Here is a 26193-nt window from a genome sequence, read left to right as displayed (position 1 = left end):
TGGGACTTCTTGTGGAGTAATGATGTAAAAGGAGACCAGTAAAGCAAGGAAGAGAGCTGGGTGTCTCTTCCACTCCTTTACAAAAGCGTTTACAGGAGAGGCATTGCTGAGAACATAACATCTGTTCATAACTTGCGTCATTTTATCATAGTCTTAGGGTTCTTGGCACTAAAGCCATGTGTCATCTGCTAATTTTATTTCCTGTCTTAAAAGAGAAAACACTCCATGATGCCCATAAAGCTTTGCAGGAGTCAGGTCCATAAGCCCCAAGGAATGCTGGGGGCAGTGGAAACTGCTCAGCCAAACACAGCAGGGGGCTTGGACACACACAGAGGATCACATATGACAATCCACTTCTACCACATTCAGGACCAAGATGAACAGAAGACAGACAGCAAAAGTAGTATCCAGAGTCTCACCCACCATGATTTTATAGACTCCAAATTTCAAGTTCCCACATTAAATTAGAATTTTGAACTTGAGTGAGGCAAGACCCAGGCAGACACAGCAGGGCAAAATGTTTTGGGAACACAAAGCAGAGAGAAGAGCGCAGTTTCTTATCACTTTAAAGAAAATGCCACTTTCACCTCTTACTTCAGAAATCAGCCTTAAGATCAGCTTAATATACTGGGAAAATGTGAGTGACTGAAATATTTTAGAGTCTCATGAATTCAAGTGAAAGGTGAAGAGAATGTCTGGCTAATGATTTGAAGATTTCTATTTAGAAATACTATAACATAATCAAATCCAATTCTGCTTACCCCCAATTTATTTACTACAAGTTTCTGGCCCATGGAAAATTAACAATAAGATAATGTGGTTATTTGTATATGTAGCCAAATATTCTACTGCCTTGTAGATTCACTTATTTCCGTTGGGTTTGAAGACTCAGTTACTGATATCCAGGATTAATTAGTAGTTATCCAGTAGTTAAAGGTTCATATTTATGTTTTTACTTTTTTGGCGTGGTATGTGGGATCTTAGTTCCCTGACCAGGGACCGAACCCTCGCGGCTTGCAGTGGAAATGCAGAGTCTTAACCACTGGACCACCAGGGAAGTCCCTAAACGTTCATATTTATATGAATACTTGCAGAAGAAAAATGTGACCCACAATATAAACCTCTAAAGTATACCTGTTGGGCTACCAAAAAGTGGGGGGCAGAGGAAGCAATACATTATATAATTTGTATTGTTTGTCTTAATGCCAAAGACCTTCATTGGAAAACAAACAAACAAGCAAATAAAATAAATCCAGACTCTTGCAGCCTTGTTAGACAGACAGATACCACGTCGTTTCCAAGAGGGTTATAATTTCAGTGAAGTAATGACATCTGTCCTCTTAACAGTAGCAGGTATGCCGGTCTATATCCCCTTAATTAATTCATAACTCAAGAAAGGAAAAACACAGTGAAGACCTCCATCAGTTGCCTTGAACGGAGAGGGATAAATTGGGAGACTGGGATTGACATATACACACTGCTATACATAAAATAGTTAACTAATAAGAACCTACTGTATTGTAATGACCTATATGGGAATAGAATCTAAAAAGAGTGGATATATGTATATGTATAACTGACTCACTTTGCTGTACACCTGAAACTAACACAACACTGTAAATCAACTATACTCCAATAAAAAAATTAATAAAAAAATTTTTAAAAATCAGTCAAAAATAAAAGTCAGTTGCCTTGAGACTACACCTCACATCTGCTATTAATTTTTTAAAGAACCCCAAAAATCTTCTTTTCCCAAAAGTTCATCTCAATTTCATCTGGAACATCTGCCATCTCCTGTCGTAACTACCATCCTGGACACTCTTACTTCCTGGTCTTTCCAACCTCAGGCCTCACTTCCTGAAGCTACTAGTACCTGTAAGCAAATGACCTTGTCCCCAGGCTGAGCTGAACCGTCTGGAGAGTAGTCCCCATCCCGCCTGGACTGCTGTCTCCCGCGAGTCTTCCCAACAGCCACAGGGTTAACGGCTTCCAGGTGTGAGGGGTTGGGCAGCATTGTCACGTGGAGGGGATGGTGCGCGCCAAAGTCCAGGTCAACCGAGGACGTCAGGTGAGACAGGACATCGCCAGCGGCTGAGACATTTTCTGGAAATTCACTTAAGCCTCGCATTTTACGGAACATCAGCTATGCCGAATAAACATACAAGAAAAAATGGAAAGAGGTGGTTCATTTAAATCACACAAAAAAAGGGACTTCCCTGGTGGCACAGTGGTTAAGAATCCTCCTGCCAATGCAGGGGACACGGGTTCGAGCCCTGGTCCGGGAAGATCCCACATGCCACAGAGCAACTAAGCCTGTGTGTCACAACTACTGAGCCTGCACTCTAGAGCCCGTAAGCCACAACTACTGAGCCTGTGTGCCACAACTACTGAAGCCCATGCACCTAGAGCCCGTGCTCCGCAACAAGAGAAGCCACTGCAATGAGAAGCCCACACACCGCAATGAAGAGTAGCCCCCCCCTTGCCGCAACTAGAGAAAGCCCACAGGCAGCAACGAAGACCCAACGCAGCGAAAAATTAAATAAATAAAGATAAGCACACACTTGTAACTGCTCGAATGCACAGAACTATTTGGAGATGTTCAGTCATATGAAGTTCCAGCACTTTCAGAAGAGTCTAGCCTGATGCAGATGGTAAGATACCTCTGCCTTGCAATAAGCAAAGTATTTTTTCTTAAATGTACCTGTTAGTATGTATTTTCCAAAAGAATTTGTATTATTCTTGTTAAAGGTAGAGAGGCAAATAAGAAGTTAATCCCATTTAGTCAGGGAATGACATACACTGCTTAGTGCAAGTGGCATCTTAAAAACTATATTGTCTAGTTCTCAAAGGACTTCTCTGCATACATTCTGTCACCTCATCTTCACAGTCTTCTATGACATAGATGTTACTACCCATTTTAAAAATGAAAAAGCTAAAAAACTAAAAACAGAGTTGCTAGAGTTGCCATATGATCCATATATCCAGAGAAAACTCTAATTCGAAAAGGTACATGCACCCCAACGTTCATTGCAGCCCTATTTACAATAGCCAATATACAGAAGCAACCTAAGCGCCCATTGACAGATGAATGGATAAAGAACATATGGTGTGTGTGCACACACAGACACTGGAATATTACTCAGCCATAAAAAAGAACAAAATAATGCCATTTGCAGCAACATGGATGGACCTAGAGATTATCATACTAAGTGAAATAAGTCAGACAGAAAAAGACAAATATCATATGATATCACTTATGTGTGGAATCTAAAAAAATGATACAGGAATTCCCTGGCAGTCCAGTCATTAGGACTCTGCTCTTTCACTGCCAAGGGCCCAGGTTCAGTCCCTGTGAACTAAGATCCTGCAAGCCACGCAGCATGGCCAAAAATAAAAAAAGAAAAGGAAAAAAAAAATGATACAAATGAACTTATTTACAAAACAGAAACAGACTCGCAGACATAGAAAACAATCTTATGGTTACCAAAGGGGAAGGGGAGGGATAAATTAGGAGTTTGAGATTTAAAAAAAAAAAAAAATGAATGAGCAAGAGAAATTAACTAGATGGTTTAAAGGTCCTCGGCTACAAATCTGGGTCTCAAACCAAGGTATTTACCAAAAACATGCTATTCTCTACTGGCCAAATGGTTTGAATGACCCAAAAGCTTCTCCAGTTCACAAACTCACACAGTATAAGGATGGGTGTGTTTCTCACAAATATGATCATTGATAATCACTTCTGTGTCTTTCAGTAACTGTTTTGTCTGGGATATTTTAGGAATGCAATTTTTGGTTTAAGAACTTCTGCAGGGGAATTCCCTGGCGGTCCAGTGGTTAGGACTCTGCACTTTCACTGCCGAGGGCGCAGATTCCATCCCTGGTCAGGGAACTAAGATCCCACAAGCCGCAAGCCGCATGGAGCAGGCAAAAAAAAAAAAAAAAAAAAGAGAGAGAGAGAATTTCTGCAGGTATGTAAGCACATGTCTCCATCTGTCCATTACTTTATTCTGTTGTATTCTACCTTTTCTAAGGTGTCTTTTCAAAGCTGGTTACCAGTCTCTTAGCATCAGAAACACTGAGGTATGAATAATAAAGGTAAAGCTTGGCCCCTAGACATGACATCACATATATTTTTTTCATTAAAAAATTATTTTTAGAATTGAGGTATAGTTGATTTACAATATTATATAAATTTCAGGTGTACAACATAGTGATTCAAAATTTTTAGAGATTATACTGTTTATAGTTATTATAAAATATTGGCTATATTCTCTGTGTTGTACAATATATCCTTGTAGCTTATTTATTTTTTACAAAGTAGTTTGTATCTTTCAATCCCCTACTGCTATACTGCCCTTCCCTGATTCCCTCTCCCCACTGGTAACCACTAGTTTGTTCTCTTAGTGAGTCTGTTTCTTTTTTGTTATAGTCATTAGTTTGTTTTATTTTTTAGATTCCACATATAAGTGACAACATACAGTATTTATCTTTGTGTGGCTTATTTCACTAAGCACAATACCCTGAAAGTCCATCCATGTTGTTTCAAATGGCAAATTTTCATTCTTTTTTATGGCTGAGTAGTATTCCATTGTGTGTGTGTGTGTGTGTGTGTGTGTGTGTGTGTGTGTGTGTGTGTATCACATCTTCTTTATCCATTCATCTGTTGATGGACACTTAGGCTGCTTCTGTATCGGCTATTGTAAATAATACTGCTATGAACATTGAGGTGCATATATCTTTTCAAATTAGTGTTTTCATTTTCTTCAGATATATACCCAGGAATGGAATTTCTGGGTCATATGGTGGTTCTATTTCTAGTTTTTTGAGGATCCTCCATACTGTTTTCCACAGTGGCTGCACCAATTTACATTCCTACCAACAGCGTACTAGGGTTCCCATGTGTTTCTTCTAATATTCTCAAGGATAACACATCCTTCCATAGGCTCCATTAACTCCATCTAACTTTGAAAGGTCCTTTAACGTTTATAATTATTTTTAATCTCCTGGCCAAGAACAGTAATGAGGTTTATCCACGCGTAAGGGCCACAACCTTATCAGACATTGAGTCCCTCTGATGCTCCCTGACATCAAATCTTCCATCCTGACCCTCAAGTCTTTCGAGACTTACAGAGCAGCTGAGTTGGACAGAACAGGAACACAAAGATCCAATAACCCATAAAACCACTCACTTAGAGGGGTCTCTTGAGATAACAATGTGTAACTAGTTTCATACAATCTATTAACTATAAACTGCAAATAAGTGGAAGGTAAAAATGACTTTTTTGTAAGGTAAAATTGTATCAAATTGCACAGATCATTGTGTTTGTCTGAATGATTTTTATGAAGTAGGGGAAGCATGCTTTGAAAAACAGAATTTATCTGTTTGTATCATCCGTAGGAAACAAACTAACTTTTAACTTCCCTGAGTGAAGAACCTCTGTAAGTTGATACAGAAAATCAACCTAAATGCCAGGTCCAGGGACTTCACTGGTGGTCCAGTGGTTGAGACTCCACGCTTCCACAGCAGGGGATGCGGGTTCGATCCCTAGTTGGGGACCTAAGATCCCACATTTCACATGGCACAGCCAAAAGAATAAACAAACAAAAGGAAAAAGAAGAGGGCCATTCAACAGCAACAGGTTTCATCAATTAACTAAGCTGAAGTAAGTCAGAAAGAGAAAAACAAATATTATATATTAACACATATGTGGAATCTAGAAAAACAGTACAGATGAACCAGTTTGCAAGGCAGAAATAGAGACACAGATGTAGAGAACAAATGTATGGACACCAAGGGGGGAAAGTGGCGGCGGGCGGGGGGGAATGAATTGAGAGACTGGGATTGACATATATACACTAATATGTATAAAATAGATAACTGATAAGAACCCGCTGTATAAAAATAAACAAATAAAATAAAATTCAAATCAAAAAAAAAATTAACTAAGCTGTCTCCTGGACAAATGGCTCATATGCTTAGTCGGTTTTCTAAAGCCAGTTATTACCATTGGTTTTATTCTTTTATAGTCAATTGTACATGAATAGTGGAAAACATAGAAAGTCTTTTACCTCTGGAGGGAACTGCAGAAGGCCTGTCAATAAGTTCAGCCTCCCTCTATGTGGCATCCCAATAATGACATCGGTTACCCCGCTGTAGGCCGCCATTTTCAGCAGCTCATAGAAAAAGCCCATCATGCTTTCAGCTCCTTCGCCTCCGTATCGCTTCACCGTGGCAAACTTGGTGGCCAAAAAGTGGTCAAGCTCCTATGGAACACCATGTCAGATGCATCAGTTACAGGACAGCTAACTACTTGGGTCAAAGTCAAACACGTTTAAGAAGACCCCACACTACGTCAAGCAGCTGCAACAGGGTTCCTTCACTACAGACCGCAGAGATGCACAGAAGTCACCCAGAGCCAGGCAGGAAAGCCCTGCCGAGGACACCAGACAGCAGCAGGGATGCAGAGAAAACAACCTGAGTGGTAGAAGAACTCACCCCAACAGGAATCCCCTCAGAATGCCGGGCCTTTCCCATGACTTGAGTTTTAGTACAGGGCTCTACAATAGCATTTCATCTGGGCTGCAAACTAGCCAACCACCCACATTACTGGGAACAGGTTTCTTGTCATCTTGATATGCCCGAGTCCTGATGACAGCCCTGACAGACATTCAATCCCATTAATCTGTATTGAGAGCCTCTTTGACATACAGTTCCTTTTTTTCTATCACTTCAGGTAATAAAAAGAGAACTAAGATCTTAAGGATTTTGCAGGCTTCTATAGAGGGAATCGACAAATACATAAAACATATTGACTCTGAGAAGAACCAATAGTTCTGTTGTTTGGTGATCTACTTTCTTCTACTTAGAATAAAGTGGTATGTGTTACACTGCCCCTTGTGTTGAGGCCGTGGGGTAAATGGGGCTACATTCAGAGAGTTCATGTCTTAACTCCCTCTCTTCAATATTTATATGTCTTTGTAGAAAATGAATCGACCTGTTTCTTTGATATTAGCTGCTACTTTTATACCTGAGATTCTAGCATTAGTTTTGACAGATGTTTTCGCTCTTCTGTGGTAAATGCCTCCTTTTTCAGTTCCTCAAACCGCTTGGCAAACCATTCTTTCTCCTCCTGGCTCTGAAGTTGGGAGGTTTCAATAGAAATCTGCCCACAGTAGATCTGGTTGAGATAGGCTACCACTTCCTCGAGAGAGGCCTCCTCCTTCCCCATGTTCAGTAATCCTATGAAATGGAATCAAAGGGATCATTTTAAAGAATAATCAACCATGTAACTAATTATAGAACATACCAAGATCCTTATTTGAATTCAGAGCATTTCATTCCAAGTAACTTGGGTTATCTAGATTTTTCTAAAGGCAAAACTAAAAATATGATCAAAGGCCATAAAGGTACTAAAAGGAGAGGGAATAAAAATCTTCCTTCTCTCGAACAGAGCCATGATGCATTATGCCAAATTTTGATTCTATAGTCATTTCGAACTAAATTGTGAACCTACCTTTCATCTGCTTTATAGCTACAAATCATATGTATACCTTTATCTGAAATATCTATCTACCAAAATGTTCAAGTCTTATTAATATCTATAAAGCAATGCCTATTATTGCACAGTTGGTCTTAATGTGAATTAATATTGAGAGCAAAGCAATATTCTAGGGTAAAAGGAAATCTCCCTGAATCTCAGCCAGAGAAAAGAAAGGTTTGTAGTACGTGATTGGCCCAGCACCAAATCAATTATCAGTCATTTGCCTAAGCCTACAATATGAATTTAACAAACCAACATTTTCTTTATATCGTGTATGGTTTCTTACAATAAACGTTAGATCTTTGATACTGATTGAGCAAAGCTGTGATGATCATGGGAGTGCAGATATCTCTTTAAGATAGTGATTTCAAAAAAAAAAAGATAGTGATTTCAATTCCTTTAGATTTATACCCAGACATGGAATTGCTGGATCATATGGTAGTTCTATTTTTAATTTTTTGAGGATCCTCCATACTGTTTTCCATAGTGGCTGCACCAACTTGCATTCCTACCAACAGTGCACAAGAGTTCCCTTTTCTCTACATCCTCACCGACACTTGTATCTTTGGGTTTGTTTTTTTTTTAATTGAAGTATAGTTGATTTACAATGTTGTGTTAATTTCTGCTGTACAGCAAAGTGATTCAGTTATACATATATATACATTTTTTTTCATTTTCTTTTCCATTATGGTTTATCACAGGATATTAAATATAGTTCCCTGTGCTTGACAGCAGGACCGTGTTGTTTATCCATCTTTGGGGGGTTTTTTGACAATAGCCATTGTAACAGGTGTGAGGTAATAGGTCATTGAGGTGTTTTGGGTTTTTTTTTGCGGTACGTGGGCCTCTCACTGTTGTGGCCTCTCCGGTTACGGAGCACAGGCTCCGGACGCGCAGGCTCAGCGGCCATGGCTCACGGGCCCAGCTGCTCCGTGCCACGTGGGATCTTCCTGGACCAGGGCACGAACCCGTGTCCCCTGCATCGGCAGGCAGACTCTCAACCACTGCACCACCAGGGAAGACCCTCATTGTGGTTTTGATTTGCATTTCCCTGATGCTTAGTGATGCTGAGCACCTTTTCATGTACCCTCTGGCCGTTGTACATATGATTTGAATAGAGAAGAAACGGGCCCTATCAGAAGACCATTCTAGAACCCCAACACTGCTTCTCCCAGACAGTGTTCGAATGTGCCCCTCACTGTCCCCTCACACCCGTGGAAGCTTCAGCTCCAGCAGGCATGTGGGTCCTTCAAGAACAGAGAAAGAAGCCCCACCTCACTGGCAGTTAACTGTCACGTGGATAGTCCATTGTTGATGGGCTTTACCTGTGGTATTAAAGGGTCCCTGTAGCGTCTGCACGAGGGCTTGGATTTCAGGCACGTTCTCCTGCAGGGCTTGGCCAGTGAAGAGGGGGTTGATTTTGGCAGCTTTATGGCCATGCTCACAATACACCGTCACCAACCTGGCAAGGCCATGATCCACTAATTCAGGGAGAAAAAACAATAGAACAATATAGTTTAGGAAATGCCCACAAGCTGCAAAATCAGTTTTTCAAAGAAGCCTCTGTGGCTTTGGACAGTTTTAAACACACGGCTCCTACCCACCACAGCTGCCAGTGGTTTTCAGGATTAAAGACTAACAGACTCCAGGAAAACACACTTATTTCCTTAAATTTATCTCCTGAGAGCGAAAGTCACTGAAAAATACAGAAAGGAAACAGAACTATAAGTGCACATTTGTGAAACTAATTATGCACGAGGATAGATATTTAAAGGAAACACCCCAAATTGAAAATAACTGTTAAAATGCTGAGATTATGGATAATTATAGTCCTCTTAATTATTATTTGAGATTTTTTATATCGTACATTAGAAATACAGACAATTTGAACTACAAAATCAATGTTACATTTCCTTCCTTATTTCTTTTTTTTATAAATTTATTTATTTTATTTTTGGCTGTGTTGGGTCTGCGTTGCTGTGCGCAGGCTTTCTCTAGTTGTGGCGAGCGGGGGCTACTCTTCGTTGGGGTGCGCGGGCTTCTCATTGCAGTGGCTTCTCTTGTTGCGGAGCACGGGCTCTAGGTGCGTGGGCTTCAGTAGTTGTGGCAGGTGGGCTCAGTAGTTGTGGCTCACGGGTTGTAAAGCGCAGGCTCAGTAGTTGTGGCGCACGGGCTTAGTTGCTCTGCGGCATGCGGCAACTTCCCGGACCAGGGCTAGAACCCGTGTCCCCTACATTGGCAGGTGGATTCTTAACCACTGCACTACCAGGGAAGTCCCAGCCTTCCTTATTTCTTAAAGACCCCAGGTCCATACACTCATGAAATCGTACAGTAGGAAAAGACCTTAGAAATTATCTTGTTACTCACATAATGAAAAAAAATTTTAAAGCCCGTTTGTACAGCCTTAAATGAGTAATTCCCCAGTCTCTACTCAAGGGGGAATCATTACCTTTCAATGAATCCAATTCTATCTTAGATGATTTTTATATTGAGCCAGAAGCTGCTTTTCTTCCCTTTCCCACAGGAAAGCCCTTCTAAAATTTGGAAGAAAATCCTTCAAGCCCACAATCGATTAACCTTCAGTTCATCAAGGTGGTCTTATACAAATCAAGCACAAATCTGTGAAGATGAGCAAATCCACTATGAAGGGCACACATTTTCTGAACATTACAAAAATTTGCATGTTTATTTTCAGAACCCAAAGAAAATTGTTAGCATATTTTGAAATACTTACTGACCATTTTATGAACATGTGTTGCTATACAATGATTTCAGAGCTACATGTTTATGTGCTGGGGTTTGTATTCAGGGTACTGCACAGTGTATCTCTTGTCACAGGCTTAGAGGAAAGAACTGAGGTGTGTTGAACATGCATTCAATATTCATACGAATATGTAGGATGTGTTGGCACAAATCCGGCAGTTAAGAGGACCCACACTATGTCTAATAAACTCATCAAACAATCCCAGTAAATGAACTGATTTCAAGCTGGAGGAGTCATATATAATTTTGCTACAGTCTCTATTCTGGTTATGAAGTAGGACACCTTCATATTTCTGGCTAAAATACAGACAGATATATCTGTCTAAAGCATTGTCCCTGTTGGCCACTCCTCCATAAAAACAGTTGCTTCCCTGGGCTCTCTGGCATTGCAAGATCCTGGGTTTCCTCCTAACTCGCTGGCTACTCAACCTCAATCACTTTTGCTGGGCGAGAAGTGGGTTAGGGGATCCTCCTCTTTGTCCACCTCTAAAATATTGGTTCTCCCCAGGTCTGCCCAGGGTCTTCTTCTCAATCTACTTTCTCTCTAGGTGATCTCATCCACGACTTCCAATATCATCTGCAAAACTACATCCTTAGTGGGGTAAGTCCAATGGTAAATATGTAGGGTTATCATCACCATTCTCACCACAATCTACTAGCCCTCCTTTTTTTAATGCTTTATTTTTATTTTTTTAAACTTTTGGCCATGCCACACAGCACGTGGGATCTTAGTTCCCTGACCAGGGATTGAACCTACGCACCCTGCATTGGAAGCGCGGAGTCTTAACCACTGGACCACCAGGGAAGTCTTCTACTAGCCCTCTTTTGAAAACATTCTCTTTAGTGAACCACATCAGCTCAGGGATCACTGCTTCAATTTCGAACTGAAATTTCTAACTGAAAAGCCACGTTTTTAATGATACTCTAGAACACTGACGGGGGAGTTGGCACAAAAGGATGCTGCTCACCCCGAAGAACATGCGGCACCTACTATTCTGAAGGAGCCAGAGAGAGAGGACTATTCGTCTCCCACCTTGGGGCACGTTCTCCATCCATCCTGACCATCTGTTTTCTCTCAGACCCTCATTTCACTGCTCTGGTATCTTCCACCAGACCCAGTCCCATATCTCTTCCCTCTCTGTCTCCCAGATCCTTCCATTATGACCTCTGGAATTCTGTTCCATGCTTAACAGGTCTCCCTACCTTCTTCACCTCTTCCCTAAACAATTGCTTATACTCCTGTCGTCACGGGAATCTGCTTTCCCCTGAGGACACCGGTGGAAGGTGAAGTTACTCATCACCCACACACACATCCCTCCAGTACTGAAGGTGGAGTCAATGCCTCCTCATTCCTCACTGACATTCCCCTGTAGTTAGTCCTCTAACTCTCTACAAACCCCCAGTCCTCTTAGGGACATGCTACAGTGTTGATAACTAATCCCCACTGGCCAAAAGTCATCACAAGATAATGCTGTAGGAGAATGCTTACTGGAAAAGCATCAGTTTGTTTAGATGGAAAAAGACTAAAAGACACTATATATAGCATAAGCCTGATTTTTGTTAAAATTGGTGTATAATATATATTTCATAGTATCTATATACTCCATATTTGTCTCTGCATTTGCATGTATATATTCCACATATATAAAGGAAATAGACCAAAAACTTAGGGATGATCCTATGTCAAAATTCCTAATTTTGGGGCTTCCCTGGTGGCGCAGTGGTTGAGAGTCCGCCTGCCAATGCAGGGGACACGGGTTCGTGCCCCGGTCCAGGAGGATCCCACAGCAGTGAGAGGCCCGCATACCGCAAATAAAACAACAAACAAACAAACAAACAAAATTCTTAATTTTGGGACTTCCCTGGTGGCGCAGTGGTTAAGAATCCACCTGCCAATGCAGGGGACATGGGTTCGAGCCCTGGTCCGGGAAGATCCCACATGCCGTGGAGCAACTAAGCCCGTGCGCCACAACTACTGAGCCTGTGCTCTAGAGCCCTCGAGCCACAACTACTGAAGCCCTTGAGCCTAGAGCCCATACTCCGCAGCAAGAGAAGCCACCGCAAGGAGAAGCCCGTGCACCACAACAAAGAGTAGCCCCGGCTCGCCGCAGCTAGAGAGAAAGCCCACGCACAGCAATGCAGACCCAGCGTAGCCAAAAAAAAAAAAAAAAAAATTTTCTTGCTTACCATAGTTTCTAAGTTTTCTGTAATGAACGTGTCCAGTAGAGCTCTTTATTTATTTATTTATTTTGGCCACACCATGAGGCTTATGGGATCTTAGTTCCCCGACCAGGAATCAAACCCAGGCCCAAGGCAGTGAAAGCACCGAGTCCTAATCTCTGGACCTCCAGGAAATTCCCAGAGCTCTTTAAATTGTATCCATTTAACTGACTTAAATACACCCTGAAAGCTTCTGATGATCAGATTCTCTCCACTGCCCTCACCAGTTGACTATATGCTTGTAAGAGTAAATTATATTTGTTCCTAAGGCTGTTGCTATGGGGAAATGTAAACATTAGGGGAGACATTATAAAAATCTAGGAGATTCCGCACTCAGATTGCTTTCATAAGTGCTCTTCACTTTAAAGATCTGCATATACAAAACCAAAAATAAACATACTTGAGTTAAAATACGTAAAGCGTCTCTCATTTCATTATGATAATCCTTGATTTAATGATTTTTTGTTAAATTAACTGACCAAGTTTCAGTGTCAAATGCATTGGATAAAATTGCTTCAGCTGGATTACTTTGGTAGCAAATAATGAAATTAAAAGATTTAAATGGATTGGATCACAGCAATAGAATACATATCTTCTTCACAAAAAAACTCCCTGTTACTGTATAAATCAAAGGATTACTGTAAGAGAAAAATGAATCCCTTCACCTGAGGCATAATACTGACCAAATGACTCAGTGCTCACGATATCTGTGAAAGTTCAAAGGAATTTAATTGGATGTTTAAATTCCTAAGAAGCCAGAGAGAATAGGGCAAACCACAGTAGCAGATATATACGCTCTTCTTCCAAATAAAATGGAAAATACTGGAGGCGTGCTTCTGGCTCAGGAGAATGGCACATAGTAGATGCTCAAGAGATATTTGTTATTACTTGAATGAATGAAGTCCTGAAATTCACTGTATTGTAATGGCATCACAGAACCCTCCCGATCAAAGGTTTCCAGAGCCCTCAAACATGCCGTATGAGGGCTGCAGTGGGTCCCTCCTGATCACTTTGGGTCCTTCTCTTCTGAGAACTGTACCCTCCCGTCCCAGAGGGTGGGTTCCAGGGCCATGTCTCTATTGCTCCACTTTGCCTCCCAAAGAGTCAATGGATTCCAAAGACACTTGAGTCAAGGTGGGTCAGATTCAATCTTCCCAGAATTTGAGACTTGGAATTAAGAGATATGAGAAGAGTGAGCGTGAGACTGCTATCCTTAGAAAAGCCTGCTTGCAAGGTTTATGCTCTTGGTTGCTGCCTGGGAATTTGAATTTCAGGAATGGCCTCACCTGTCCCTAATTGGTAAGGGTGATCCACTGTGCCTCGACTGTTTGGGAGAACAAGGTAGTTTAGGCTGAACACCTGCTTTCCTTCTGGGAGTCTGGGATTTTGGCACATGCAGAGGGTGCTTATACGAACCTCTCCCAATAAAAACCCTGCAGGGATATTGGCTTGGTGCTTTGTGACCGCCTGGAGGGGTGGGATAGGGAGGGTGGGAGGGAGGGAGACGCAAGAGGGAAGACATATGGGAACATATGTATATGTATAACTGATTCACTTTGTTATAAAGCAGAAACTAACACACCATTGTAAAGCAATTATACCCCAATAAAGATGTTAAAAAAAAAAAAAGAAAACAAAACCTTGGGTGCTGAGACTCTAATAGGATTCCCTGCGCAGGAACATTGCACACATGTTGCTGTGTTTCTTGAAGAGGAGTGCATTCCGTGTGATGCCTCATGGGAGAACGCAGAAGGAAGCCTGCGCAAAGGTACTCCAGACTCTTCCTGTGCCTTTTCCATTATGGTCCAGCTGCGTGTCCTTATCACATCACTGCCATAAACCTTAGCCATGAGTACAACTATAGACTGAGTGCCATGAGTCCCTTCTGGAGAATCTCTAAATGTGGGGTGGTCTTGTGAACCCCCAACACACATTATGGGTGACACAGGAGCTAAGTACCTTAACAGCTGTGCCTTATCGGGCCACACACAGCCTCTGCCAATATTCCCAGAGTTAGCTTTGGTTCACTCCCTTCTTGATTACTTGAAACATTTTTCAGCTCTAGAAGATACCCTTGTACCCTTCAAATAAAGTCCCCTCTTTGCTTAAGATAGCCAGAGTTGGTTTCTGCTGCTTGTGACCAAAAGAACCTTAGCTAAAACAAGAGTAAAAAAACATTATGAGGGACTTCCCTGGCGGTCCAGTGGTTAAGACTCTGTGCTTACAATGCAGGGGGTGCGGGTTCAATCCCTGGTCAGGGAACTAAGATCCCACGTGCCGTGCACCCAAAACAAACAAACAAATAAAAAACATTATGATAGGGATATCTACTTCACTTTATTCTCTGCTGTAAGCAAACACGGTGGGGGCACTGGATAGTGTTGAATAGCATTTTATTTTCAGAAAGAAATGTGTTCATATTAACCATAAAGTACACTGACAGATAACCTAAACTAAACTTAGTACTTCAACTGGAAGTCAATACAGTTCTCTTTCCTCATCTGGTCATAAACAGCCTCCCCCCAAGATATCTAGATCCAATCCACAGTCTCTGCATTCAAGTCAGCATATGCTTAGAGCAAGTGGGAACATTGGCTATCTATAAAAATACTGAAGACTCCAAGAAAGAGAACTCCGTAATTGGAGTCCCATAGGCCCTATTTTTTCTTTTTTTTTTTTTTGGCCACACCGTGCGGCATGTGGGATCTTAGTTCCCTGACCAGGGATCGAAACCATGTCCTTTTCAATGGAAGCGTGGAGTCTTAACTACTGGACCGCCAGGGAAGTCCCCTCTTAGGCCCTATTAAAATGAGACGGGGACTTCCCTGGTGGCACAGTGGTTAAGAATCCACCTGCCAATGCAGGGGACACGGGTTTGATCCCTGGTCCTGGAAGATCCCACATGCCGAGGAACAACTAAGCCTGTGCTCCCCAGTTACTGCGCCTGCGCTCTAGAGCCCATGAGCCACAACTACTGAGCCTGCACACCACAGCTACTGAAGCCCGCACGCCCTAGAGCCCGTGCTCCACAACAAGAGAAACCACTGCAATGAGAAGCCCGCACACCACAACTAGAGAAAGCCCGCGCACAGCAACGAAGACCCAATGCAGCCAAATACATAAATAAATAAATAAACAACAGACATTTATAGAAAAAAAGAAATGAGACAGCTGCCACCAGCTTCAACTTAGGAACTTCATAGGTAACCATATCAAAAGGCAAGACTTGGTACCAGAATACTATTATTATGAATTCTGTACAAGAAACTCATACCTAGGCTGTGCCGCTGAGTTCATTTTACATCCTATCTTCTCTTCCCATCTCAAACATGATATCTTTATAAGCTAAATTTATTTTGCCAGATAGTTCTTTCTTGCAAAAAAACCAAACTTTAAATAGAAATCTTGTTCTGGTCCTTTCCTTTTTTTTTTGAGATTCCTTTCTTAAATCATTGCCGAAATAGGTAAGCAACAGTCACAGATTGATAGTAAATGATAGTGACCATTTATTGAGTACTAACTTGTGCTACACGTTGTGTTGGATTTTTCAGATACGTCATTTTATCTAATCCTGTAACAGCCCTGAAATAGGCACCCTTATCTGCAGAAGAGTTAACTGAGGCCCAAACACGTTAAGTGACTTGCAGAAGGTGACACTGGTAATGAAGAAGCTGGAATTGGAACTATTTGTACTCAGGTGTGCTTGATTTTAATCCAGTGTTTTACCCACTATACCATAACAAAAAGTGAAAAGGAAAGTCCAGGGCCTACAGCGAACAGGATGAGATAACTAGAAGTCATTGAAACATTTAAAAAATCATCTAAATATTTTTGAAAATCTCTAATGCAATAAGATTTTCCCCAACTGTTTTTCCTATACCTCCAGTAAAGGCTCCTATTATTTCTTTTCTCTTCTTTTTTTTTTTTTTTTTTTTTTGTCCGTGTCACGCTGCTTGTGAGATCTTAGTTCCCCGACCCAGGACAAAACCCAGGCCCCAGCAGTGAAAGTGCCGAGTCCTAACAACTGGACTGCCAGGGAATTCCCAAGGCTCCTATTATTTCTAATATGCAACATACCTGCAACCTCACTTCAACTACTAAAGCTGATCGCCAAGATCAGTAACCGCTAAACACTGTTTGGAATCTTACAGCTCCCATCTCCTAATGGTCTCTAAATTCTGCCATTTTTTAATAACCCAAATCCTTCATAATGAAATTTATGCCTATGAATCACTGGTCCTAAGCTGTTGCACTTCTATATACTAACAACGAACTATCAGAAAGAGCAATTAAGGAAACAACCCCATTTAGTGTCATACCGAAAAGAATAAGATACCTAGGAATAAACCTACCTAAGGAGGTAAAAGACATATACTCGGAAAAGTATAAGACACTGATGAAAGAAATGGAAGATGACACAAACAGATGGAAAGATATACCATGGCCTTGGACTGGAAGAATTAATATTGTTAAAATGACCATACTTCCCAAGACAATCTACAGATTCAGTGCAATTCCTATCAAAATACCAATGGCTTTTTTCACAGAACTAGAACAAATACTTCTAAAATGTATATGGAAACCCACCTCCATTTTAAATTAGGATTGTTGATAAATAAATTCAAGTTTACTTGGAAGTTGAGGTATACAGAGGTTAAAGTACAAGCTGTTTTACTAGCCAGCTACAAGGACACTCATCACAGGTCAAATTTTAACTAGTGAAGCCGCTACCACCCAAAAAGGTTACTACAAGCAAATCCAATATCTCTTCAAAGTCTTGCTACAGTGAAAATCTTAGTAAATGAAGTAGTCATCCTATGCAGGCATTGATATTTGGCCAAGATAAACATATTAAGAAAGAAGGCTGATGAAGGTCAAAGAGGAGGAGGGAGGCACCATAACTTTGACCATACCTCCTCCCATTTCTCTATGTCACCTTGGATGTGGGAGGATGCCTTGTGTCCATTTTCAGTAGGGTTTGTCCTTTGATTCATTTTGCCAATACCAAAAGTTAATGTACATGATCCATCCCACTAACTCAGTCATTCCTCTCAACAAAGATGGCACCTTGTAGGACAACTGGTAGGCATTACGAAAAAGACTAAAGCTGGGACATAGCTGGCAGTCCAGTGCTTCAGACTCTGTGCTCCCAATGCAGGGGGCACCTCCCAATGCAGGGGGCATGGGTTTGATCCTTGGTCGGGGAACTAAGATCCTGCATGCTGCAGAGCGAGGCCGAAAAAAAGAAAGACTAAAGCCAATTAAACTGTGTCCTTGGCCTCATCAGCCTCCTATAATTAATAGAACAGACCATAAGCACACAGTTAAACAGAATTTAAGGAAAAACCCAATGAATCTTAATTGTCTTCATCAGCAAAAAAAAGTTTTTCAAAAAAAAAAAAAAAAAAAAAAAGTTTTTCTTTTTTCTAGAACATGGTAATACAGTATATTACCCTATATATAAAGTGTTTCTTAGTTCTTGGTGTTACGGTTGTACGTGCAAAATTCAAATGTATTAAATGTCACAAAGAAATTGCATATACAGAACCCTATTTCCACTTCTTAGTAGGAATCAATCATTTAATAAGTATTTAGTTAAGTGTAGAGCTGAAAGGAATATAAGACAAGGTCTTTACTAGGCAGGATCTTACAATGTAAACGAGAAGATGATCCCCGCACAAAACTGCACACAATTAGAAAAAGTTTAATACAGTCCAAGGGGTTGGGCCCCATACTGAGAGTTAAGGGAATTCAGATTAGGATAGCCTGGAGTTGTCTGGAAAGATGTCACGGAGAACTTGGGAATGGAGCTGGACTGTGGAGAGTAAGAAGTGGAAAGGCACAAAGTGAAGAAGAGATTTGGAAAGTGGGGGAATTTATGTGGAAAGAGGTAAGAAAGAACTAGAACAGGTCAAGAAACATGAAGTGCATTGAGTAGCAACCTAAAGAACCTGCATTTTATTTTGAGAGGCAAAGTAGAGCCTTTGGAGACCTGAGTAAGAAAGTGACTCGGTTAAACCAACGTTTTAGAAAGACTGGACTAAGCTGGAAGGGAACTAGGCTATAAATTATAATACCAGCTAGGCTAGCAGTTTTACCTCTTTGAAGTCATGGATCTCTTTGAGAATGTGATGAAAGCTACGGGCCCTCGGCCTACAAACAGACACACACACAGAGTTGTGCAAAGTACACAGACCCCCTGAAACCTTCTCATAGGGATCCATGGGCCCAGGTTAAGAACCCTTGAATTCAACTTTTTTTTTTGGTAGCAGGCCAGAATTAAACACCTAGACTAGGATCCTAGTTAGTGAAAATATGAAGAAAGCAAGGCTTTGAGAAATAGAGTGCTCAAAATGTGACAGGAAGTACAAGGTGAAAAAGTTGCCTGCCCCAGATTTTTAAAGTACATCTGTAGCAGAGACTATTATAACTCCCAACATCCATTTTCCCTTCTCTTTTATGGTAACAGATGGTTGAGTATATGACCACCCAGAATAAGGATACCCTTTCCAGCCTTCCCTGCAGCCAGGGTGGCCATATGACTATGTTCTGGCCAATGAGAGGATAGTAGAAGTGATGTTTCAACTTCTGGGTCTTACCCTTAAAGGGATGGTGTTCTCTTCCCCTCCCCCTTTTCCTCCCTCTTGCTGGCCAGTATGTGGCTATAGTGGTGAGCTATCCTTGACCAAAGTTGAAAGCAACACCCACAGGGTGGCAAAGAAACAACATAGAAGAAACTTGAGCCCCTACAGCTTTGTAGAGCAGAGCTGTCATACCAGCTCAGACTTCTACTTACTTTATTCAACCCACTGTTATTCCAGGTCTCTGGCACAGCCCCTGAACACATCCTATCCAATATTGAATTTGCTACTGGAGGTGGGTTGCTGCCATAACAGAACCTAAAATGTATATGACACTGGCTTAGCAGTCAGGTGGTGGGTACTGAGGACCCAGGTATTTCAGACTAGAAAGCTGAAGCAGTGTTATGTTATCTGACATTTGGTAAAACTGTCACTTGCGATATCTTTTAAGGCAGGCTGCGTGCCCATGGAGCCTGTAGCTCAGTAGTCTGTGTTCATCATTTCTTGTCATCTTCAGGAAAGCCCCAGAAGAAAGGTGAGGTCAAGGAGGAGATAGTTCATCATTAAGAAGAGATGGAGGGAAATTCACTCCACTACTGGGAGGTTTTCTCCATCTGTGGCCTCAGTACCTAGAGGGCAGACCCAGCCAAGGTTGGAAGAGTAGAAGCAATTAGTTAAGGTAGTTCTGAAGAGGCTGTCTTGGCCGGATATAGGAGAAAAGATGAAACCCCTTTTTAAGTACCTTCTAGTAAGCATTATCTGTTAGATGATGAAAGCCAGCTGAGCCTTCAATATCACACAAAGGGTTTTGCCTTCCCACTACAGCATATTAGTTGAGATGGTCTCAAAATAAACACCATTAAATTTAGGGAGTAGAATGGGTAGAAGCAGTAAATAAAAGACCAGGGTTTGCAGGCTTAAAAACTAGGCCCGGATGAGCTCTTTGACTGTGGGCAACTTGCTCATGGAATGACTAGAAGCAAAAATCCAAAAAGCAAAAAGACTGCAGTCCTAGGAATTTTATTTAAGAAACTGAACTGCCGGGTTTCCCTGGTGGCGCAGTGGTTAAGAATCAGCCTGCCAATGCAGGGGACACTGGTTCGAGCCCTGGTCCAGGAAGATCCCACATGCCGTGGAGCAACTAAGCCTGTGCGCCACAACTACTGAGCCTGCGCTCTAGAGCCCGTAAGCCACAACTACCGAAGCCCGGGCACCTAGAGCCCGTGCTCCACAACAAGAGAAACCACTGCAATGAGAAGACTACGTACTACAACTAAGGGTAGCCCCCGCTCACCGCAACTAGAGAAAGTCCGCGCGCAGCAATGAAGACCCAATGCAACCAAAAATAAATAAATAAATTTTTTAAAAACCTGAACTGCCAAAGAAATCCCAACTCCAAATCTCAAAAAATGGTACAAATGAGCTTACTTACAAAACAGAAATAGAGTCACAGATGTAGAAAACAAACCTAGAGTTACCAAGGGGGAAATGGGGCAGGGGAGGATAAATTGGGAGATTGGGATTGACATATATACACTACTATATATAAAATAGATAACTAATAAGAACCTGCTGTACAGCACAGGGAACTCTACTCAATACTCTGTAGTGACCTATACGGGAAAAGAATCTAAAAAAGAGTGGATATATGTATATGTATAACTGATTCACTTTGCTGTACAGCAGAAAGTAACACAACATTGTAAATCAACTATACTCCAATAAAAACTAATTTAAAAAATAAAAAATAAATAAAATTAAAAACTGAACTGCCAAAGAAATCCCAACTCTGGCCAGAAAAAAAAAAAATCTGTAATTGATGACTACCTAAAGTAATTCTCAGGCTCCTAACTTTATCAAAATAAAGTAGACCATGAAAGGTGTGCAGCCCCCAAGGAGGGCACACTCCCCAATGCCCTCAGAAGATACAGGTTAAGGAAGAACCCATGGGCTTCCCTGGTGGCACAGTGGTTGAGAGTCTGCCTGCTAATGCAGGGGAAACGGGTTCGGGCCCTGGTCTGGGAGGATCCCACATGCCAGCGGCTGGGCCCGTGAGCCACAACTGCTGAGCCTGCGCGTCTGGAGCCTGTGCTCCGCGACTGGAGGGGCCGTGATGGTGGGAGGCCCGTGCACCGTGATGAGGAGTGGCCCCCGCTTGCCGCAAATAGAGAAAGCCCTTGCACAGAAACGAAGACCCAACACAGCAAAAATAAATAAATAAACTCCTACCCCCAACATCCAAAAAAAAACACTACATCCTTAAAATGGGCAAATTTAAAAAAAAAAAAAAAAGAAGAAGAACCCATAAGGCAAGACCAGGGGAAGGGACAGGGGCAGAGTTGAGGGGCCGGATAATCTAGTGAATTTACCACTCAGCCACATAAAGGGGCTTTATCATTCCTACCCAACAGGACTTGATAACTGGTCTGAACCAGTGGCCACTATAAATTCCTCATTCTTTCCTCTTGTGGATGGGAGTTTCCTTTGTACATCGAATGTGTATATATTCAGGATGGATAGCAGTTCATAAAATTCCAGACTCCAAGGAGCCACAGCCACACCTGCTGGAGAGGACTGCACACTCTCCAGAGAAAATGGACTTTGAGCTGGATTAAGGAATTTAATGGAGGAGGGAGGAAGTGAGTACATTCTATGTTTGGGAAGAAAAGCTTAGGATATTTGAATGGCCAAAGGGGCCGAGCGTGGTGATTACTAATTATTTTCCAACATTTATTTTCCTCTTCGCTCTCAAAATAATTTTTAATTGGAAGGTAGCCACCCTGAGTAAAGACTGGTTTCCAGTCTCCCTTGCAGGTATGTATAGATGTGTGACCAAGCTCTCTGGACGTGAGCTATATGTAATCTCCTTCCCCATTCTCCCACACAGCCTAGTAGGAGTAGTATCTATAAAAAGAGTTTTTACAAAATGATGTGATAAGTTCTTAAACAGAAAGAACTGTCACAGATCTACATGGAATGATAATTTTGAAGAAAGTTACAAAACGGCCCACTTGCCTTTAAGTTTTATTCAGAGTATTAAAAAAAGATATAAGGAAAAAATTCCTTAAGTCAGATCCCATAACTGCAACAAACAACTATTTCTCAGTATTGATTTTACCCTATCCTCTCAGTACAACACAATATTGTACCCTTAGCCTGCAGTTCTAACTCAATACTGAACTTTCAAAGTTCACCAAGGATTCCACAACACAGCAAGTTCATTGCTAGGAGGAGTGGGGAGGCACAAGTTGGTGATGAGGGAAGAGAGAAGATTATATACAGATAAAATCAACTCCAGAGATATTTTTTCAAACCACACCAGCCCAAAGCTCCCTGGATGATTTGGATACAGTCTTCATTGAGAACCACCAGCCCAGACTTTTCCCAGCAAAGATTAATTCTCGACTGCCAGGCTGTTAATAGGAATCAGAGACCCAGCAGTGAGGGAAAACCTCAAATAAGATCACAATAATTGCACACTGAGCACACACTAGTAAGTTCTTAATTGAAGAAGAGATTGTCAAATACATCTTACACATACATCCCTTAGGACTATAACAGTGTTTGGCCATGGTGGCCACGGACGTCCTGCTAGAGAATCACCTAGAGTGACATAAAAATACAAATTCCTGAACCTCATCTCAGGCCACTGAATGAGAACTAGGGTGGGGTTTGGGGGAGGGGAGGGGGAGGCTGGCCTGGAAGCTAGCATTTTAACATCATGCAGAGTGATCTGAATGCACGCTTCAGTTTGAGGACAGTTGGCATGTAAAATTCTGGGCATTCAATTTGCCAAGTAAAATAAGATACCTATAGTCGGGCCTTCCCTGGTGGCACAGTGGTTGGGAATCCACCTGCCAATGCAGGGGACACGGGTTCGAGACCTGGGTCAGGAAGATCCCACGTGCCGCGGAGCAACTGAGCCCATGAGCCACGGCTGCTGAGCCTGCGCTCTGGAGCCCATGAAACACAACTACTGAAGCCCATGAACCACGACTGCTGAAGCCCATGTGCCTGGAGCCTGAGCTCCGCAACAGGGGAGGCCACCACAGTCAGAAGCCTGGGCACCGCGGTGAAGGGTGGCCCCCGCTCGCCGCAGCTAGAGAGGGCCCGTGCGCAGCGGCGGAGACCCAGCACAGCCAAAAATAAATAAATAAATTAAAAAAAAAAAAAAAAAAAAGATACCTATAGTCTTACTCTCAAGGGATTAGCAATCTAGCTGGCCAAAATCCTGTCCCTAAAGAAACCCGCTAGACTCAAGAAGGAGAATCAGTTTTATTCTAAATGTCCCCTGGGATCAAAAGCAAAATATTGAGGTTCCAGTGTGTGATGTACTGCTCAAAGGTCAGGTGCTTAGACGATGAAGGGGCTAATTGTTAATCCAATAACTGGATCAAAGATGCCAAATGACCTTCCTCTAATAATCGATCTGTGTTCATCTTCTATTCTGTGAAGATGAATAAAGGTACAATAACTTTGGAGCATAAACCAAATGCTCAAAATTAGTCTCTAGCATATGAGGATGCAACAGAGCTTCCAAAAACTGATATTCGTGTCTCGTAATACATTAAAACCTGAGTAACACGTTTCTAAATTCAGCAAAGAGTTCTAAACTCTGAAATTAAAGAGGCTACACAGAGGAGACAAATGGATAATAAATACCATGCTGTGGTCCAAGACCAATCTACTAACTGCCCTCTTCACCCTGTCACAGTCGCGATCCCCACACATCCCAGCTCACACCAGCTTTGGAGACGGACCTGGAAATGTATCCTTGGGTGAACTCCAGGAGCTGGGATATCTTAGAACTTTTCTTTTCCTGCAGCCCCGACTCCGCAAAGAGCTAAGTTCTTATACGTTTTACGACCAAAGAATGGAAAAGACAAGAGCTCACAAAACCATTCTGTGACCCCGACCCTGACTGTATGCACGCCTGTCCGCCTCTGCTCCCTCGCCTCACGTTCTTCCCCACCCTCCTACTCGCACACTGAGGCCCCTAGAAGCCCCAACTATCAAAAGCACCCCACCCCAGGCCAGGCAGGAAGGCCCCCTGCCTCCCCAGGCCCCACGCCCACCGCCCGGGACCAATCCCTGACCTGGGGGGCGCGCCAGGCCGCCCTGGGGCTCCCGGCTCTCAGGTTTCCTCGGCGGGTAGCCGTAGACACCCCTCTCTGTCTGGTAGCCGCGCCGGAGGAGGAGCGGAGGGGCCCGGCCGAGGCCCAGTCTTGTTGCTGCCACAGTGGCCAAGGCCATGTCCCGCCAGGCCCCCCCGGGCCCAGAGACTTCTGCGGGAGATCTAGGGGTCGCGTCCACAGGGAGGTAGCTCCTGGAACCCACCGCGTGGGAGGCGAGAGGAGGGAGCGGGGGTAGGCGAGGGGAAGCCCCGCCTTCGAGACAACGCCCCCAGTCCTGATTGGCCAGGACCGGCCCTCGGAGCCAATCTAGATCAGCGGCCTTCAAAGCGAAGCCACGCCCCGGGATCCGCTGGGAGTCGCGCGGTCCTAGAGGCTGAGGGTAGCCCTGGATTTGGGAAAATGGGGAGTGTTGAGTAGAGCGTTACCGGCTTTCTGGTATAAACCTTGATATACCTATATATGCTGCGGTCTCCCACCAGGAGTGATCACCCACCACCCCTCTCCTGGAAGCCCCAGAGCACATCCTCACACACACGATGCAGTCTCCTACAGAAAGGAAAAATTAGCGACAGGGTGCATGAAAAGTGGCTGGGACTCAAACCAAGGGACTTGGTTTGAAGGAAAGGTCATAGGAAGTAACCAGAAAATCAACATCCCCCCTCCATTTGCATTTTTGTAAGAAACATTGAGGGAGAAAGAATAAAATAGGGGAGAAGGAGCCTGTACGAAAGCGATAGAATAGGAGTGAAGAGAAAGTGGACGTGGAAGATTTCATGTGGAGTAAGGTAAATGTGCAAGGTGAGGGGCACACCAAGGAGAGGGGCAAGCATGAGCACAGAAGCCTGGGAGAGGCTGCAAGGCATTGCAAGTGATTCCAAGAGGCCGGCGAATTGGGTGTGTATTGAGAGATGGGAGTGGAAAGGTAGATACAGGATAACTGCGTGATTAAAAGAGTTTTCAATAAAAAAGAAGGAAGTAATTACGAGATCAATGTCCCTTTATATCCCAGAGAAGGGAATCTCCAATCTCCCACAGTGACAAGGTTAGCCTTGGACAGGAGCAAGGGCACTTCATAGAATATAAAAGGAGGAAAGGCAGAGCATAAGCGTATCTGTTTCGGTAGGCTGATAGATTTAATCATGGAACAATGATGAAGTTCTTTTCTGCTTCAACTTTTTTTGGTGAAAGATTAAGCAAGATGAACAGCAGAAAGTGGGAGTGAAAAGACATGGGAGGACGTCTGAAAGGGGTAAAAAGGTATGAAGCAGTGGGATGGGAAAGTGAACAGACCCAGAAATGTCATGATTTGGGGGTTGCCAAGAGCCCACTGAGGCTTGTGGTTACGGACTTGACTCAGACAAGACAGAGTGATTGTGAGTTTTTCTCCAGATATGTTCAGCTCCTTTTGCAGGTGCAGGGTAGGCAGGAGTTGTATTTAACTAAGGATGGATTTTTGCCAGGCAGGTATGATGGAGATATGGGGCAAGGGAGAATTCATAGCACTGAGCCATGCAGTCCAGGCTGGAGAAGTTGAAGGGAGGCTTATGTTGAAAGGTTGATTGGATCAGAGTACTGAATGTACCAGGGGTAAAAGCGTGCATAGTTGGAGTGGGGATTCTCATGTAGGTGAACTGGTGGTCTCACTGACTGACATTTGAAGTTGGGACTTTGAGTGGAAGGCAAAAATTGGAATCAATTTCTTTTTTTTTTTTTTGCAGTATGCAGGCCTCTCACTGTTGTGGCCTCTCCCATTGCCGAGCACAGGCTCTGGACGCGCAGGCCCAGCGGCCATGGTTCACGGGCCCAGCCGCTCCGTGACATGCGGGATCCTCCCGGACCGGGGCACGAACCGGTATCCCCTGCATCGGCAGGCGGACTCTCAACCACTGCACCACCAGGGAAGCCCTGGAATCAATTTCTTTTCTTTTCTTTCTTTCTTTTTGGCCGCGCGAC

At 42.8% G+C, this 26193-nt stretch overlaps 1 protein-coding gene across 1 annotated transcript in view; it reads right to left on the bottom strand.

Annotated features, from left to right (window-relative positions):
- DHTKD1 (dehydrogenase E1 and transketolase domain containing 1) overlaps positions 1–24358 on the bottom strand; it is a 52303-nt gene extending 27945 nt beyond the window's left edge. The window contains exons 1-5 of the mRNA XM_065872056.1: positions 24202–24358; positions 8867–9022; positions 7029–7240; positions 6070–6264; positions 1874–2143 (exon numbers count right to left, since the gene is read on the bottom strand). Of these exons, the coding sequence (XP_065728128.1) occupies positions 1874–2143; positions 6070–6264; positions 7029–7240; positions 8867–9022; positions 24202–24358 (990 nt within the window). The remainder of the gene's footprint in view (positions 1–1873; positions 2144–6069; positions 6265–7028; positions 7241–8866; positions 9023–24201) is intronic.
- Between the last annotated feature and the right edge of the window lie 1835 nt (positions 24359–26193).

This window comes from Phocoena phocoena, chromosome 2, assembly GCF_963924675.1.
Source record: "Phocoena phocoena chromosome 2, mPhoPho1.1, whole genome shotgun sequence".
Lineage (NCBI taxonomy): Eukaryota > Metazoa > Chordata > Mammalia > Artiodactyla > Phocoenidae > Phocoena > Phocoena phocoena.
This window is presented reverse-complemented; position numbering and strand designations above follow the sequence as displayed.